The sequence below is a fragment of the Octopus sinensis genome, linkage group LG22 (assembly GCF_006345805.1).
Source record: "Octopus sinensis linkage group LG22, ASM634580v1, whole genome shotgun sequence".
Lineage (NCBI taxonomy): Eukaryota > Metazoa > Mollusca > Cephalopoda > Octopoda > Octopodidae > Octopus > Octopus sinensis.
In genome coordinates, this window is record NC_043018.1 from 15449367 (window position 1) to 15469059 (window position 19693).

The window sequence follows — 19693 nt, forward strand, 5'->3', positions numbered from 1 at the left end:
ACGTCCCCGTAACTTAGCGGTTCGGCAAAAGAGACTGATAGAGTAAGTACTAGGCTTACAAAGAATAAGTCCTGGGGTCGATTTGCTCGACTAAAGGTGTTGCTCCAGCATGGCCACAGTCAAATGACTGAAACAAGTAAAAAAATAAAGATGAATTCATCAAATATAAAAATTCCCATTTCCCAAATTTCTCATTAATGCATATATTTATGTATGCATTAAGCACCCACTACACTCAAGGAGTGGCTGGCGTTAGGATGAGCATCCAGCTGTAGAAACTCTGCCAGATCAGACTGGAGCCTGGTGCAGCCATCTGGTTCACCAGTCCTCAGTCAAATCGTCCAACCCATGCTAGCATGGAAAGCGGATGTTAAGCGATGATGATAATGATGATGATATACTCCTAATATAAGGATAAAATAAAAAAAAAAAAATCTAATCAGTGGCCAGCATATTAAAATACCTTTTAAGGTGAAAATTATAAACAACCTTATTTATAATTATATATATATATATATATATATATAGGTGCTGGATATTTACTTCTATACTTCTCTAATTCTCTTGAGCTTCAATCAGTGATGTTGTCATTTCATCATCATCATCATCATCATCGTTTAACGTCCGCTTTCCATGCTAGCATGGGTTGGATGGTTCAACTGGGGTCTGGCAAGCCTGAAGGCTGCACCAGGCCAGTCAGATCTGGCAGTGTTTCTACAGCTGGATGCCCTTCCTAATGCCAACCACTCCGAGAGTGTAGTGGGTGATTTTATGTGCCACCGACGCAGGTGCCAGACGAGGCTGGCAGACGGCCACGCTCGGATGGTGTTTTTTATGTGCCACCGACGCAGGTGCCAGACGAGGCTGGCAGACGGCCACGCTCGGATGGTGTTTTTTATGTGCCACCGACACAGGTGCCAGACGAGGCTGGCAGACGGCCACGCTCGGATGGTGTTTTTTATGTGCCACCGACACAGGTGCCAGACGAGGCTGTAAATAAATCATCTCCTGCTTTTGTTCTTTCAAAAATAAATGACAGGAGATATCTCTTACTTGGGAAGCATTTAAATGTTAGTAACAGGAAGGGCAGGTGTCTACAGGAACAATGCCACTGTGATATGTTCATCTAACCCATGCTGGCAGGAAAAAAACAGACATAAATACAAATGAGTGAATGATTGAATTGTATTATATTGACCACTGTGTTATCTTTTATTCACTACAATTACCACCACCACCACCACCACCACCACCACCTTTACCATAACTACTACTAGTACTACTACTGCTACTGCTGCTGCTGTTACTACTACTACTACTACTACTACTGCTGCTGCTGCTGATGTTGCTGTTACTACTACTACTACTACTACTGCTGCTGCTGCTGCTGCTGCTGCTGTTACTACTACTACTCTACTACTACTACTACTACTACTACCACTACTACTACTAACATAGCCACAATAATAATGAAAACAACCGTCATAACCACCACCACTACTGCAACTATAACAACGTTTTGTATTACAGTGTTATGGAAAAGAACAGTATCTACCGTGGAATTTGTTCCGATGACCGAGCTATTGTGGAACCTATGGTTTTCTGTAAATGTGAGAGTGGCAAGCTCCCAGCAGCCTGTGACAATCATCTGGATGCCGTTTATTGTCCGGTAGCAGGAAGCACCAACAAACTCTCAGATGGTATACATACACATATTTATTTACGCTTTTTTTAAAATTTTGTTTTTGTTATTAATATTTTCGGTCATTGGACTGTGACCATGCTAGGGCACTACCTGTAAAGGTATTAGTCAATCACTAGCAGTATCGCCCGGCGTTGCTCGGGCTTGTAAGGGAAATAACTATATAAGCATTTTTAGAGAGTTACTTCCCTTATAGATGCCAATTCGGGCTTTCTTAGCCATCTCTGTTTTGGTGTCTTCAAGCCATGAAGTCGTTGTTCTAAAAGAACGCTCGTCTCCTTGACAACGCTTTACGACGTTGATTTCCTTACACTCCCTTCCCCACAGCTTCACGAGGGAGGGAAGAAGGGGGAGAAGCAACACAGGTGCAGGTGTAACCATGGACGCCAACTCCGCCGCCATCGACACACGAAAAATTATGCATTAAAATGGAATAAAAAATGATGTTAAATTATTTTTAAAATCGTAGACTCATCGTAGATGCGCGCTAATACTCAGACGGGCTCGATATGAATCACGACTATAAGATACCCGAATTTGGTTAAACTGCACCGCAAAATGTCGGAGTAGTTAGGAATCTAAATCGAAGGGGACAGACACTCACACAACTACAGTTTTATATATATCAATATAAACTGTAGCTGAGTTAAGTGGGCTGTAGATAGTTTTAGTTTTTTGCATTTATATTCATTTAAAAGATATTACTGCAAATTAATCTTACTTGAATTTATTTGAATTATTTACAGGTAAAGATATAACTGAACAGATAGTGGAAAAATTTAGTTTTCTGCCAGCCTGTAAATCTAATATCAAAGAGTCATTTGACTATAATAAGACCTATACACCCAAGGTAAGATCATAAGCAATCAGCATTTAACTATACTTTTATCAGCTATTTGATTCATCTGTAATTATCACCCATTCATTTTGAATAGTTGTTTACATCAAAATGGCATTTTGTCTCTTGTCTTCAATAACCCTTTCTACTGGAGACACAGGGGCACCAAATTTAGTGGGAGGGGACTAGTCAATTACATCGACCCCAGTACACATGATCAGAGATGCACATATCGTCAGCCACTAAGGGATACAGTCAACTGGTTAAGGTCAAACAACTGACAAGCAAATCTGTGGTATTGAGCAGAATATTTGCTGTAGCCCATCTTTTATAACCAAGACAAAACAATGTACATGATAACACTTCCAATCAGCTAAGATCAGAAGCCATGAGAGCCACAATCTGGTACTGCGCCAGGGCATTGATGCTCCCCCACTACTCCTGCTCATGATTAAAGATGCACATATCGTCGTCGTCATTATCATTATCATTATCATTATTATTATTATTATTATCCCCGGTCGAACCGTCCAACCCATGCTAGCATGGAGAACGGACGTTAAACGATGATGATGATGATGATTATTATTATTATTATTATTATTATTATTATTATTATAATTATTATCATCATCATTAAGAAGGTAGTGAGCTGGCAGAATCATCAATGTGCTGAGCAAAATGCTTAAAAGTATTTTGTCCATCTTTACATTCTGAGCTGAAATTCCACCAAGATTGAATTTGTCTTTCATGATTTTGGAGCAAATAAAGCTGAGTGCTGTGGTCAGTGTAATTGACTTTCCCCAACTCCCGAACTTGCTGGCCTTGTGCCAAAATTTGAAACCATTATTATCATTATTATTAGTACTATCATGTCACTGAAGTTTCGGGTTCTGGATTCCCTTTTACTTTTACTGGCTCATGAAATTTGTTAATTTCAAAGAGCCTTCCCTAGATGTAGAAAGAAATTCATATTTCTTTTGTTAGAATATAAAGAAGAGATTGCAAGTGGCAGGTGTCAATTATCTTCTGTTATCGAAGAATAAAAGTATGTAACTTGCTTTAGTTACTATAACTTACTCAAATACTTTCCAAACAGCAACCATATTAAGCTGTTGGATTTGTTATATCAGCTGTACCCAAATCCTTCATCTCAAAGATCCTGATAATGTCATGGATACTGTCTCTTCCTCCTTGCACCTATTTTTTCTCAATACTAGTCTCTAGTTGTTTTCAACCATTATTTAATAAATTGTTGTATTATAATTGATTGAAGGTGTACAAATGGGAAGCTGGAAGAAAATGGAATAAAGAAAAGGCATTCGACTTCTGTTCCCAGCAAATGATTAAAATCAGAAAGACATGTGATAATCTACCTGGAGTGAATATAGCTGAGAGTATTGAAAATTGTGTTGAAGACATCAAAGTAAGTAAAAAGTAAAAAAATGTAAATATTCTTATTTTTCAGATTTCAACAAATTTCTCACTCTTTTCTCATTATCCAAACTGTGTGTAACTCCTGCAGGACCTTACTAAAAATTATTCTCAGTTCTTTCTTTGCCAGATGTTGCTCCCCTAGAATTCCATCCCTGCAAATGTCTTTCCTGCAGTTGTTGATTTGCAACAGTTTACACAGAACATTAATAGCATCAATGTCTGATCTTAGAGGGTTTTCACACACCAAAAACATTATTCCTTTCTCCCAGACCTAGCTAGTATGAAAACAAAAAAAAAAAAATTATTCTACTACCTTATTTTCAACAGATGCTACAGTTCCAGCATCATTGTTTCCAAAACAAACTCTTGCCAAAATTCTTGCTTTTGAGAAATGCTTCCATTTCCCTTTATTTATTCTTGTGTGTGTGTGCATACATGCATGTGTGTGTGCATGCATGTGTGTGTGTGATATTCTGTTATCCTGTTACAAATATCTGTCATCAAACTGTTACCATACTCAGGCATTAAGATAACTCTTTTAACCTTAAAGAATCCCACTGCACAAAAAATAGGGGTGTCTTAAACATCACATTCACAAGAGAAGTATTAAATCCTGTGTTAAGTTGTTAGCTTGGATAATAGTTGTTGCTTACCTGATTCCTACTTTGGAAACTACTGCTGCATCTTATATTTATTTATTTAATGAATTTAAGTGTCTATATAATATCAGAATACCATGACAGACTAGAAAACGGTATCTAATACCATATAGTGTATAGTAATATAGTGTATTTTCTGGCATACAAGCCAACTTAGTATATAGTGTAAGCATTGTCACTATCTTTCCAAATTCTGATGCATTTCATATGAAATTTTTGCTACTCTAAAGTTGTCTTGGCATGTATCTACCATTTCTTGTGGTAAATTTTGGTCTGAAAATTTTGACCTGCATGCCAGAAAACATGGTAGAAAAAGAAGAGAAGTAAAAACAAGCAAGAAAATTGCAGCAAAGCTGCATGGTAGTGGTGTTAGATGTGGGATTCAGACCATCATATAACTTGTTTTATTTTTCTCTTCCCTTTTATTTTGACATGCACATTGCATTTTCATTCTTCTCTTCCATTTATGGATTCAATGTACACATACACATTGCATGTTCATACTTCTCTTTCTAGTCCCTATTCAAAACCGTTTACAGATCACAACCATCTCATGAACTTACGTTCGTGAGAAGCTCTTCATGCTCCAATGGTTGTGTAAAAAACTGCTCAGTCATGTGATCTACTGACACATATGACTTATCAACTTGAATTAGAATTTATTGAACCCAAATACCACCAGCTATTTGTGTCTGATGCTCTACCAGTTCTTCTGTCTACCACCCATTTTATAACTTATTTAGATCTTTTGGATGATTGTTTTGATTCTTTCACAGTATTTTGCTGAAATTCCTTCCTCATCTTTGAAAAGTCCCCTTTATTTCTTGCAGATTACAGATGATTCTAGTTGGGTGCTTGATGCCTTGGACAATGTCATCATGCAGTGCACACAGCATTTTCTTCGAAATGTAACCCAATGGGAAACTGTAGATGGTAAAATAACTGTAAAAGAACTTACATTCTGTATCAACGAATGCAGTAACAAAGGGAGGTGTGTTGCTGGTAAGTTATGTATAGTGCACACATACACACATACACACATACATGTATACCTTTTACTTGTTTCAGTTATCAGACCGTGGCCATGCTGGGGCACCACCTTGAAGAACTTTTAGTCAAATGAATTGTTCATCGTTGGTGTTACAAAGAGTTTTGTTAGTCCCTCGCTCAACTGTGCCCCGCACATGATAACCAAGACAGTTGCAGTCTGGGGAGTTAGGTGGTCCGATCGTAGGGGAGATGTGTAGAAACTGGGTAGGGTTGAGGAGTGTCCAATGATACATATCAGTTTTTTTTAGAGTAGAGGAATGTTGCAGAGAGGAGACTGTGCAGAAAAGTGGTGGGATGAGGAGTAACAGAGTAGTAATGATGGTACCATATACAGGGGAAGGATGGAAAAAAGAGAGAGAAAGAGGGTTGGGGAGGTTGTAAAAAGTGTGATGAGATAATGTAATGAATGGTGGTGGGGTTGAGAGAATTTGTTAGAGTAGTGAATAGAGTACCTGTTTTGGCTGATTTTCATGAATATGATGAATCCTTATTAGAAATCATCTTTTCTCTCTTTTTGGATCCCCTCAAAAGTTTGAATTGTTCTTTTTGAACTTACCTTTTCTCCTATGGTTAGGGCAGCGGACTCGCGATCATAGGATCGCAGTTTTGATTCTCCCAGACTGGGTGTTGTAAGTGTTTATTGAGCAAAAACACCTAAAAGCTCCATGAGGCTCTGGCAGGGGGTGGTGGCGATCCCTGCTGTACTCTTTCCCTCCAACTTTCTCTCATTCTTTCTTCTGTTGGCCTGTTAGAAACGCATTCAGTTCGTTGCCAAGGTGTGAGGTAACTGGAAGCTTTTATAGAAGAACAGATACATCTGTGTAAATGATGGTAGCCTTTATGAGGACTGATAGGAATGAAATTATTTGGTCTGTCCCCACATTTTCTCCCAGAATATTTTCTGTTAATATGTAACCTAAAGCCTTTGTTGATGCCTATTATTTTTTTCTCTTCACTATAATTTTAAATTCTTTTTTAAAACCTTTTTTACCTATAATCCTATACTTCATTATATTATTACTATGTTTGTGCATTCATATATTTATACGTCCATAAATATTTTAAATATTCATATATTTTTATATGTATTTTTAATATATCAATATATGTTTTTTGGACAATTTTTATATTAATTAAATCCATATACATACGTGCTTATTGTAGTTTACCTGATTTGAGCTTTCTCCATTCCATTTATTGTATACATATATATATATATATATATTTATTATCAGTAATAATGAAGGGTAAGATTAATCAATTAATTAATAATTAATAATTTTACCAAGTAGTTCGGTATGCTAAAAGAACCATTATCGGTAAAATTCTATAATTATGAGTATAATTATTATTAGGGTTCAGCAAAATTTGCTTCACCACATACCAAAATTTAGAAATAGCAGTTAAACTACTATTTTACTACCATAAGAAAATCTCCCGGACAGCAATACTCAACAACCCAAGCAGGTAAAGAGAAAAAAAAAAAATGAATCTATGGTATGTGGTGAAGCAAATTTTGCTGAACCCTAATTATGATTATACTCATAATTATAGAATTTATATATATATATATATATATATATATATATATATATATATATATATATAGGAATACAAAATAGGAATACAAAATACACAATGGCTGACTGTTAGTAAGGAGAGACACACAAATAAGAAAGAAGAAAGCAAAGGACCACTGATGAGGTCACAGAAGTGTGACGAAAGAATCCTGGCCAAAATAAGATTAAGATTAATATAAAAAATAAATAATGCTGAAGCAAAGTAACACCAAATATATAGTGCGTGTGTTTTTACTGGCTAAACTGGCAAAATGACCATTCCTAAATACAACAATATATACATATATATAACGGGAAGCTTTATGAAAATAGACAAAAGACGAAGGCAGGTTTATGGAAATAAACAAAGATGAAGGCAGGTGGAATACAAACAAACAATTGTATTAGTATGGCGCTCAGGAAATGTAAATAAAAACAAGTCTTTAACGTTTTGAGCCTACGCTCTTCAACAGAAAGATGCACAGAGAAAAAACACAGAAAGAAGGATATATATATATATATATATATATATATATATATATATTAAATAACAAATCAAGAAGATATCACAGGGAACAGTTGTTTTAACATGATATATCTACACCAACTGATAAACCTAAGCCAGTTGTTAAGTATCCCACCATTGAGGGATTGATGCTAGATGGGGCAAAACAATGTGATTAATAAGCATTCTCATATTCTATCTTTTGTTTCTTTCATTAATCAAAGATAGATAGATGGACAGACAGACAAGCAGACAGATTGGTATGCATGGTTTGTATGTATATGTATATGCATATTCACACACACACACTCATAAGTATACTTCTTCAATGTTCTAGGTATTTGCAACTGTGAGAAATCCTTCACTGGACCAGACTGTTCAATATCAACAACTGTGGCTCCCCAAATAGTGGACATCTCACCACAACGTACAGATCTGGCAAAAATTTCATCGGTTAAGATTTCCATTGTCATTACTGGAGGTCCATTTTATATGCTAAATCTCTACTTATGTCATTTCGTAAAAGCTGAAGTAAGTATTATATTCTTTAATTTGAAATATTGCAGTTATTAGAAAATAGATCAGTGTTTATGATTGTGTGGATGTTTTATACTCATTCATATTCATAGAGATGATGGTTCAATTAGGTCTTGGAGACTGACATATACTGGCAATCAAGTTTTGCCAGTTAATTTACTCAACCACACTATTTAAACAAACTGATATGTGAAACTTGATTTTCCAGTCAAGTTGACTTCCCCAGTAAATTTGACTTTACTCTCTGTATAGAATCCCTCCATCAAGAAACACTCACTTCTTTAAAGTGCTTTTAACTTATGGCCTCATTTGAACTCTTTTACTCTTTTACTTGTTTCAGTCATTTGACTGTGGCTATGCTGGAGTACCGCCTTTTGTCAAGCAAATTGACCCCAGGACTTATTCTTTGTAAGCCTAGTACTTATTCTATTGGTCTCTTTTGCCGAACCACTAAGTTACGGGGACGTAAACACACCAGCATTGGCTGTCAAGCAATGTTGGGGGGAGGGACAAACACAGACAGACAAACACATACACACACACACACATATATATATATATATATATATATATATATATATATATATATACACATATACGACGGGCTTCTTTCAATTTCCGTCTACCAAATCCACTCACAAGGCTTTGGTTGGCCTAAGGCTATAGTAGAAGACACTTGCCCAAGGTGCCACACAGTGGGAATGAACCCAGAATCTTGTGGCTGGTAAGCAAGCTACTTACCACACAAGAAATCATTGCAAATTGCTAGCAACCAATATTAAGAACTTGTAAGGCTCTATCCTGACTCATATAGAATCATATAGACTCCTAGGGCTGGTTTGTTTCTTTCTTGATTTCATTTATATCCTTTACTATTGCGCACCAACAACACACACACAAACAAACCAACACGAGCTTGCACAATTATCACACACGCTCCACACATACAACAACTTGCTTTGGTCAACCTAAGCATATAGCAGAAGACACATGTCAGAGATTCTGTACAGTGAAAACAAACTCAGAACTTAGTACTTACAAGGTAAACTTGTTTACCACAAAACAATCATCTTTATTAAAGCAGTCTTAAAATTAATATGTTGTCAATTTCTTTGACCACCACCACTCACTGAAGTGGATTCATATGCTTGTTTATTTCATTCTTTTGTTTCAGCTGCAATTCCCAGGAAAAAATTATACCAATGAACTTAACCAGCAAAAATTTACAACATCTAATGCAATTTTCATCAGCTTTGAACAGGTTGAATGTATTTTACCAAAAGCAAATTCTTATTTGGTATTTCTTTCTACTGCATCCTTCAACGTTCAGTCACGTATTTGGTTTCATCAAGTATTCAGTTCTGACTGTTTCCAATGTCTCCCGGGGAAGATTTGTACTTTAATACAAGTAAGTAGTTTCTGAAGATGTTGATTGCTTGCTTTTAGTTGATCTGCCTTTCCTGCTTTCTTTATCCCTGTTTTTTAAGGTAGAAAGGTAGGATTTGACAGGATTTTTGCTGCTATTTTTAGCAATGTAGTAGTAACTACATAAAGACTTCTTCACTAGTTCAAGATATTCACTTTTTATGATTCCAAGTTCTGTGTGCAAATCCTACCAGTATCAGCCTGAGAAAGACAAAATTGGCCGCACATAACGGGACCTGAGTGACTGGAATCAAACACCACTAGGTATTTTTGTTGAAGGCACTGAATATAAGATCCCTTTCCTCCATATACACACATATATGCACACAGACCCTTACATATCCAAAGGAATAATCTTTCTACTTTAGGCACAAGGCCTGAAATTTTGAGAGAGGGAGGGAGGGAGGGAGGGAGGGAGCTAGTCGATTATATTGACCCCAGTGTTTCACTGGTATTTATTTCATCAACCCTGAAAGGATGAAAGGCAAAGTTGACTTTGGAGGGATTTGAACTCAGAACGTGATGATGAACAAAGTGTTGCTAAGTATTTCGCCCAGCATGCTAACAATCCTTATTTCTTTATTGCCCACAAGGGGCTAAACATAGAGGGGACAAACAAGGACAGAAAGATTATATTGACCCCAGTGCATAACTGGTACTTAATTTATTGACCCCCGAATGGATGGAAAGCAAAGTCAACCTTGACGGAATTTGAACTCAGAACGTAACGGCAGACAAAACACTGCTAAGCATTTTGCCTGGTGTGCTAATGTTTCTGCCAGCTCGCTACCTTCATCATCATCATCATCATCATCATCATCATAATGATGATGATAATGAGGGGGAGAATTTCTTTTATTCTCCACAGGGGCATAGATGAGGGGAACTTCACAAGAACATTCTACAATTTATGTGAGTTTTACATAAAAGATGAGAATAAAGGAAATCTAAGTGACAGAGAAATAAGACAAATGTACATCTCTCTCTATATAAACGGCAGTTTGTCTGTCTGTGTGTCTGTCAGGTTGTACCCTCACCCTGACCACGGCTTTCAACCGATTCTGATGAAACTTGACACACACATAGCCCAATGTCATAATTCAAAACTAACGCAGCGAAAATTTTGAAAAGTTCCCCCAGTTCTGAAAAAGATCGATAAATCCGACATGGGGTCGAGAATCAGAAACACAAACCACAGACTGTCTAGGGGACGCAACTCGACCTTTTTAACTAAAAAAAAAAATTTACCATCATTTTTTTCCATTTTTTGGCTATAACTCTCTAAAAATGCTTTATAGTTATTTCCCTTACAAACCCGAGCAACGCCGGGCGATACTGCTAGTATAGTATATAAATCATGTGAACAAATGAATGATTCAGTCCTCCTGATATACGATTACCTCTATCTAGGGGCCGATCAAGAAGCCCCTCTAAAGTCACCTGAAATTACAACCTACCAGATTTAAAAAGAGTAAAGATGCACTGGGTAATGTTGTCCTGGCAACTATTTTTAGCAGGCCAAACCAATTATATGGTATTTTGTAATGGTGTAAAGATTCATTGTTTTTTTCATATTGAATTAAAAATATCATCTTGCAAATCATTTTTGTTTCCATGGAAATATATATTTTAAATAGGTGCAGGCATAGCTGTGTGGTAAGAAGCTTGCTTCCCAATCACAAAGTTCCAGGTTCAGTCTCACTGCGGGGTATCTTGGACAAGTGTCTTCTACAATAACCTCAGGCCAACCAAAGCCTTTAAGTGGATTTGGTAGATGGAAACTGAGAGAAGCCCATTGTAAATATATGTATATATTTGTGAGTGTGCGTGTGCTTTTTTGTGTCTGTGTTTGTCCCCACCATCGCTTGACAATCAATGCTGGTGTGTTTATGTCCAGATAACCTAGCAGTTCAGCAAAAGGACTAATAGAATAAGTCCTTGGCTTTAGAAAAAAAAAAAGTCGTGGAGTTGATTTATTCAAATAAAAAATCCATTAAGGTGGAAGAATGCTCCCTTTCTCTCTCACTATATATATATATATATATATATATATATATACACATATATATATATGCCTACTTTGAAGGAAAAATCAGGCCTGTTCACTTTGAAATACTTGACTGCCAGATATTTTCCAGCTTGCTACATGCATAATAGGCTAGTCTCTTGGACGTAGAGAAGTCTTTCTTACTGTCAGAAGTCAAATGACTTAAACAAGTAAGAGAATAATAGAATACAAAACTAGACTTTCCTGAGATTGATGACTTTCTCAATTCCATCTGTTTGTTTCATTTTTTTCCTAGGAGAAGTTCTGTTATATTGAGGGAGAATGCTACACTCTTGGTACTAAAAAGAAGGGAGACGTAAATCTTGTGTGTGATTCCAGCAAAAATATTACAATGTGGACAGATATCCGAGGTGAGCAATTCTGATTTATTTAAAGGATTTTTTGGAACATTCCAAGTTTTCTTTACGGTTAATTTTTTATTGCTATATGTAAATGAGGTTGTTGTTTAGCCACAGGTCATCTCTGATTCAGCATACATGTGACCAAGGCCACTGCCACCTCCTCCTCTTCCTGAGAGAGATGTGTGTTATAACAATGTACAAACAATTTTTGTCCTCTGTTAGTCTTAACAGATCCTCCGTTTCATGTTGTGTCTCTTTATAAGTTACATAAATTTTGTTGACTGGTCATTTCTTCTGTTAGGGTAACATCTAAAACGGTTGTTGCTCAGCATGATAGCAATGGTCAGCAAAGCATAAGCTATTCTGAGCAATGTTAGTGTAGATGAGTGCAATGTGTCTATAATTCTCATCTTTGAAATTTTGCCCATGCCATGAGATGTTCTGCACCTTCATGAGAAGCTCTTTCCTTATTCTCAATATTCAGGCCCCATAAAGAAGAATGCTCCCTCTCTCTCTCTCTCTCACTATATATATATATATATATATATATATATATATATGCCTACTCTGAAGGAAGGATCTGCCTTGTTCACTTTGAAATACTTGACTGCCAGATATTTTCCAGCTTGTTGCATGCATAATAGGCTAGTCTCTTGGACGTAGAGAAGTCTTTCTTACTGTCAGCAATGTATCACCAAAGGGGTTCTCAAATTCATTGACTGCTGCAAGTTATGTGCCCTTGTTTCAGTTAATTGGCAAGTGGCTTCCATCTTCATTGATGGTCATGTCCCATGTCTTCATTGCATTGAGAAATGGGCTGACTTTGGCAGCAGAATTCTCAAGGAATATTAATAACTCTTGTTCATCATCGCACAGTTGATGTGCTGTAAGGGCAAGGTCAGAGAGTTGCAGGCTCTGGTGGTGTCTTGATTACTTTTGATCGATGTTGATACATTTGTCTTGGATGGGTTCAGGACTTTACTTAAGGATGTAATACACTTTAAGTGATTGGTACTTCTTTATGCAGCTGTTCTCATCCATATGCATCACATGATGATACCAGTGCAGTCTCTTCTCATGTGCACTAGATCTGATCCTTCTTATGCTGAATTTCTTTTCTCAATGCATTAGGGCATTGTCATACATGCACACTAACGTTGCATAATCAACAAAGTAGACTTACCTCATCTATTTATCTCATTCTAGATTTTCCACAGTTGACAGCTGATGTGAAATTGGAAACATCTTTCAATGGCAGTGATGTAAAGAATCCTGAATTTTCATGGATTTGTAAATGGGGAGACTCATTAAACAATACTCAAAACCTTGAAGTTCATCTAAAATGGTTCGTTGATGGAAAAAATGTGTCATCAAATGAAATAACTAATAAAACTAGAATGTCTTCCACAGTTGGTCACAGAGAACTTCTGTCATACTTAAGTTATGGTTCATCTGTAAGTATCACTTTCATTTTTGCTAAGCAATGTTCATAGTTCACAGGTGCTCATGTTAGAAGAAGAGCCAAACAAGATTCTCTCAGTGAAAGATAATTATTTTGACAGCACAGTCACAACTGGCTGCCAAACTCAGTCCGGTTACTAGCTGGAGAGTTTAAGATAAGTAATCCACGAGTCATGTGTTGTGTTCATTATTATGATGTCACTTAATTGACTCATGTTGCTTAACTCTAAACAGACATTATAAGTTTAATAATCCTTTCTACTAAAGGCACAAGGCCTGGAATTTGGGGGAAGGGGACTAGTCGATTATATCGATTCCAGTGTTTCACTGGTACTTAATTTATTGACCCCAAATGGATGAAAGGCAAAGTTGACCTCGGTGAAATTTGAGCTCCGAACGTAGCAACAGACGAAATACCACTAAGCATTTCATCTGGCGTACTAATTATTCTGCCACCTCACCATCTTAGGTAAAGTTTAATAATGCAAAAACTAAAAGCATTTCCTTAATTTGCAGTGATAGGCTCGAGTCCTCTTATGAGACTGATGAAGATAACAAGAAATTACTTCAGTTCTCAAATTCAGGTTAGAGTATCCTGTTATATTTTGGCAAATATGTGCTAGTGGATCGCTAAGAGCACCATCCGAGTGTGATCATTGCCAGAGTAGCTAACTGGCTTCTGTGCTGGTGGCATGTAAAAAGCACCATTTGAGCGTGATTGTTACCAGCGTCGCCTTACTGGCACTTGTGCCGGTGGCATGTGAAAAAACATTCGAGCAAGGTCATTGCCAGTACCGCTGGACTGGCTCCTGTGCAGGTGGCATGTGAAAAACACCATTTGAGTGTGGCTATTGCTAGTACTGCCTGACTGGGCCTTGTGCCGGTGGCATGTAAAAGCACCCACTACACTCTCGGAGTGGTTGGCATTAGGAAGGGCATCAAGCTGTAGAAACTCTGCCAGATCAAGATTGTAGCCTGGTGCAGCCAGCTGGTTTGCCAGTCCTCAGTAAAATTGTCCAACCCATGATAGCAGGGAAAGCAGACATTAAATGATGATGATGATGAGGATGTGTTCTTAAAGACTGTGACATGTCAAAGGGTCCAAATTAAATAGCAGCTGTAAAATGAAATATTTTGATGTATTCCAGTTCATCATTGGTTTTATTACTGAACTTAGAGGCTTAACATTTCCTCTGTTCCTTAATATATTCCTTAAAGCTATTTCATCCTTTACTTTTCAGAACTCAATGATTTCAGTATTTTTTCACACATAAATACTTAACTGATATTAAAAAACCTAAACTCAAACTGTCCTCAAACTTTTTACCTTCTAAAATCTTTCATCTATATCAGTTACATGATATGGATGATTCCTGTTTTGAAGAAGGGAATAAAAGAAGCGGAGACTAACAAATGTGAACACCATCTTCATCATCATTGTTTAACGTCCACCTTCTATGCTGGCATGGGTTGGACGATATGACAGGAGCACCAGGTGAGGTCAGTTTTGGTGTGGTTTTTACAGCTGGATGCCTCCCAAACATCAACCACTTAACAGTGTGGACTGGATGTTTTTTACGGGTACCAGCCCTGGTAGGATCACCAAGGATCACCTGGCAGGGTCACAAGACAAGGAATCTTTGAAAGGGGAGGGAGCACTGGAGGAGGAGATCTTGTGTCAGATGATGAAAGATTTGAGTGTGACAGAGACAGAGGAACAGAGACAGATGTCTTGTTGTAGAGGAGATACATGGTTACCCAACCAGAGAGAGAGAGAGAGAGAGAGAGAGAGAGAGGTGGGTAGAAAGCGAGGGAGAGAAAGAGAGAGAGAGTTAGAAAAAAAAGAAGGAAGAAATAGGTGTGTTTCTGTAAAGGAGATACATGGTGACCTAGCCAAAGGGGGAGAGCAAGAGAGAGAGCGATCAAGAAGGAGTGCAGAAACAGGTGTGCTGCTGTAGAGAAGATACATGGTTACCCAGAGAGAGAGAGAGGTGGGAGGAGAGGGAAAACCTACAAATAATTACTGTTTTACTCTTGCCTTTTACTGAGCTTTTACTTAATTCCTTAAATTATTCTCTAAAACTTTTATCTAGGTATTCTGCGCCCTTGAAGCCTGTGATATTTCAAAATGCCCCAACCAAATGAGTCCACTTGTAAAGAGTAATGTCTTCATCCTTGAGCTTCAGGTAAGTTGAGCAATTCTTCTTATAAATGTTTAATTCTTCAGATTGTGTTGCCAAGCTAACAAGTAGTGTAGAGGATAATGACTCCTTACTTGTTTTTCTAAAATGCACCAAAAATGTTCAATAATATTGAGATCTGGGGACTGTGGTGACCAGATAAGATGTTCGACTTCCCTAGAATGTTCCTCGTGCTATTCAGTAACAGCTTTAACTGTGTGAATTGGTGCATTATTATCCAGAAAGATTGGGTTTCCCTCCGGAAACAGTTCCGCAACCATAGGATGAATTTGATGAGATAAAATGCTTAAATAGTCTTGACTGTTAATTCTGCTATGAAGGGAAACCATTGGGTTAGAAGATTTCCAAGATACCGACTCCACCCCAGATCATCACAGATCATCCTCCATGTTTAACAGTTGGAAGAAGGCAGTCTAGATCAAATACCTCTTTTGGCTGTCTTCATATGTATACTTGGCTGGTGGTCGGAAATAAGGTAAATGATGACTCATCCAAGAAAATAAGTCTTCCACTGCTCTAGGGACCAATTCTGTAGGTTTTTACTCCACTCTAAACACTTTGCAACGTTTGCTTTTGAAAATAGTAGTTTTCTGTTGCAGCCCTCCCATGAAATCCGGCTTTGTGCTGCTCCTCGTAAATAGTTTTTGAGGAAACTGGGTTCTTGAGTTGGTCATTAAGCTCTGCGGTAATTTTGGGAGCTGTACTTTTGTGATCCTTTCTAACAATTCATGTATGAGTCCGATGGTCCCTATCTGAAAGTTTTGGTTTTCTTCCAGAGTTTTGTTTCAACTATGAGGTTTTTCCCCTCTTTCTCAAAAGCTTTTATTATTTTTGAGACAGTACTTCTTGATATACCAAATATTTTGGCTGTTTTTTTATGCCAGTGCCTGCCATACAAGCACCAACAATTTGACCCCTTTGAAAGTCCAATAGACCTGTCATTTTAATGAATTTTAATTACTTTTTTCTGATGATATGTGAAAAGAAACAGCAGTTTTAGCAAAACATATTAAGCAGCACTAATAATAAATCAAAGAACATGGAAATAAGCAAGCTTTTGACGGTTTTATAGATATCTCAAAATTATGAAGCTAGGCGTTTCCATTATTTTGACCAACCCCTGTGTTTATAACTCAACTTTTTAAAACCATATCTTACCAATTTCCCACACAAATCCTCAGCAACACAGCTTGCATTATTCAACTGAAAATGCTTGTTAATGTGACAGTAATTATTCCAAAAACTATAGCAATGCACAATAAAACAAGGCCACACGAGGAATTAAACAACACTGAACCTTTTCAGGAGACATTCCTAGATTGGTAGCATCCTTGCAAGTCTGTCATAAGTGAAAGCATTGTCTCTTCATTGTGTTGGTGGCCTGACATCGTCATTCCTGAAAATACTTACAATAAAAGAATCCTCTATTTCATTTCAAAGACAATAAAGCTATCAAGCCCACATCTGAATGTGAAAACAGCCAGGTTCTTGCAATAAGAAAACATAATCTCTAAACACAAATTAATTTTAGCGTCTTTCATACTGGCCACTCTGGTATAAACATCGGTAGTTCTCATATAAGTTCTGATCATTCAGATGTGAAGGCAGCATTGTGTTTTTGTATACGTATATACAGAAGCATAAAATATCATCATGCAGAATTTTGATCAGTTGTATTATTTCATTGATTTTACTTATTAAACTGCTGGATCAAGTTGACTTCTTTATCTTTCATTTTTTTTTTTTTGTTATCAAACAAGCTGATGAATACAGAAATGGTCAACGTTGAAGAAGGTGGACCTTCTCAGATGATTGGAGTACAAAGCACATTCCCACCCTTCTTAATATGTGATCAGAGTATCAAAGAAGATAAATGCTTCTTAGAATTGGCTATAAGCACTATGAGTCAACCAAGTAATGTCAAGTGCCCAGGCTCAAAGAAAATAATTCTACAAGTCGCAGCAAAATGGCAGAGCACCAATAAGTTAATCGCAAGTTGTTTCAAAACACTGACCTTCTTCAATTGGAGGGTTACACACCAAATTGAGGTCAAAGCCACAGTGGACAATATCCGAGACAAAGATCATATACAAGAAATTGAGATACTGCTTAAGAACCAAAATTCAACTCAAATAAACAGAACGTCTATAGGAAAAGTAAAGGTATGTCTTAATATCATTCATGATTTATTTTTCAAATCATTTTATGTTCTTGGTATGTTTTAGACATTTAACACCTGCTTTTGCTTCAGTAGCAAAACTCAAACAGTACATTTCCATCTTTCATAATACATACCCTATACAGCAAGCCCTTGCAAAACGTCTGGCTTGCTCTTACTTGGAACAGCTCATATAAAACAAAGTAACAGCAACAACTATAATGGTTTCAAAGTTTTCCACAAGGGCAGCAGTTTTGCAGGAGGGGACGAGTTGATTACAGTGGTCCCAGTGTTCAATTGGTACTTATTTTATGGACCCAGAGAGGATGAAAGGCAAAGTCGACCTTGGCAGAATTTGAACTTAGAACGTAATGATGGATGAAATGCCACTAAGTATCTTCCCCAGCATGCTATCGATTCTGTCAGCTCACCGCCTTAAGAACAACAACAACAATAATAATAATAATAATAATAATAATAACAATAATAATAACAATAATAATAATAATGATAATAATGATGATGATTATGGTGATAATTTCTTTTATTTGCCACCAGGGTGAAGGATGTTTGCGATAATACAAAGATAGACATGAAATGTGGGAGTTTACATATAATGAAATGATAAAACACACACACACACACATGACGGGCTTCTTTCAGTTTCCATCTACCAAATCCACTCACAAGGCTTTGGTCAGCCCATGGCTTGCCTGAGGTGCTACACAGTGGGACTGAACTCAGAACTATGTGGGATGAGGGGGGATAGCAATCTTCTTACCACTCAGGTATGCCTGTAGGCATATACGTGGTCTGATCAATAAGTACCTGGACTATTGTCATAGTAACGCAGCTAAAGCACACAGAGTAAAGCTGCTTGGCACACATTAACTTTGTACTCTGTTGTGCCTGAACACTAAGTTTTAACGTTCTAGCTCACTTATGCTGTTTACAGAAGTGCTCTGAAGTAGCATGTGTAGCGTGTTATTATTGCATGGACCATGACAGAGAAAGTCATCATGGTAATACTTGCTCAGAGGCCTACACAAAGTTGCAGAAAGTGTATGGAAAGGAGTGCATAAACTACACAGAAGAAGTATAAGGCTAAAGTTTATGGTAAAATCATAGATGAACTCTAAAATTGGAGAAATAACTTGTGGTGGCCTGAGTTGGCAGTGAGTCTTTAGCAGTTACATGAATCCAAATTGGTTTATAGACTCGGCTTTCTACACTACTCATTGCAACATATATAACATAACATTATTCCAAAATAATTTTGTAATAGACATATTAAAGAAAACTTTGAAGTTTAGTCAAATTATAGGAATTATGTGAAGTGTTATTAATGTACTTATTTTTGGTGTTTCTTGATTTGTTGTCATTGCTTTTTTTTTTTAATTTCAGGTGAAAGCTATTGACACAGATAAAATGGCTTTGTGTAAGTCATTGAATGATCCCCATCTCACCACTTTTGATGGAACGTAAGTATTTGAAGCTTTATAATTCATTGTCACTTTAACCCTTTCATTACCAACCTGGCTGAAACTGGCCCTGGCTCTGAATACAAATGTCTTGTTTTCATAAGTTTTGAATTAAAATCTTCCACCAAACCTTTGTTACAATTTATGTTCCGAACACTAGCTTAATGATAACTAGGTTATTTTACTAAATTCTTTGTTATATTTAAAGTAATTGAAAGAAACACAGAGCATCTCAAAATAAATACAGTAACAAAAGGGTTAAGTCATGGAT

At 37.0% G+C, this 19693-nt stretch overlaps 1 protein-coding gene across 1 annotated transcript in view; it reads left to right on the top strand.

The window, feature by feature from the left end:
- Window positions 1-19693, top strand: part of LOC115223111 — a 305641-nt gene that overhangs the window by 179534 nt on the left and 106414 nt on the right. Inside the window, exons 63-73 of the mRNA XM_036512142.1 lie at window positions 1531-1700; window positions 2449-2552; window positions 3817-3966; window positions 5467-5638; window positions 8088-8281; window positions 9462-9695; window positions 12016-12130; window positions 13328-13575; window positions 15676-15768; window positions 17544-17945; window positions 19346-19422. Of these exons, the coding sequence (XP_036368035.1) occupies window positions 1531-1700; window positions 2449-2552; window positions 3817-3966; window positions 5467-5638; window positions 8088-8281; window positions 9462-9695; window positions 12016-12130; window positions 13328-13575; window positions 15676-15768; window positions 17544-17945; window positions 19346-19422 (1959 nt within the window). The remainder of the gene's footprint in view (window positions 1-1530; window positions 1701-2448; window positions 2553-3816; window positions 3967-5466; window positions 5639-8087; window positions 8282-9461; window positions 9696-12015; window positions 12131-13327; window positions 13576-15675; window positions 15769-17543; window positions 17946-19345; window positions 19423-19693) is intronic.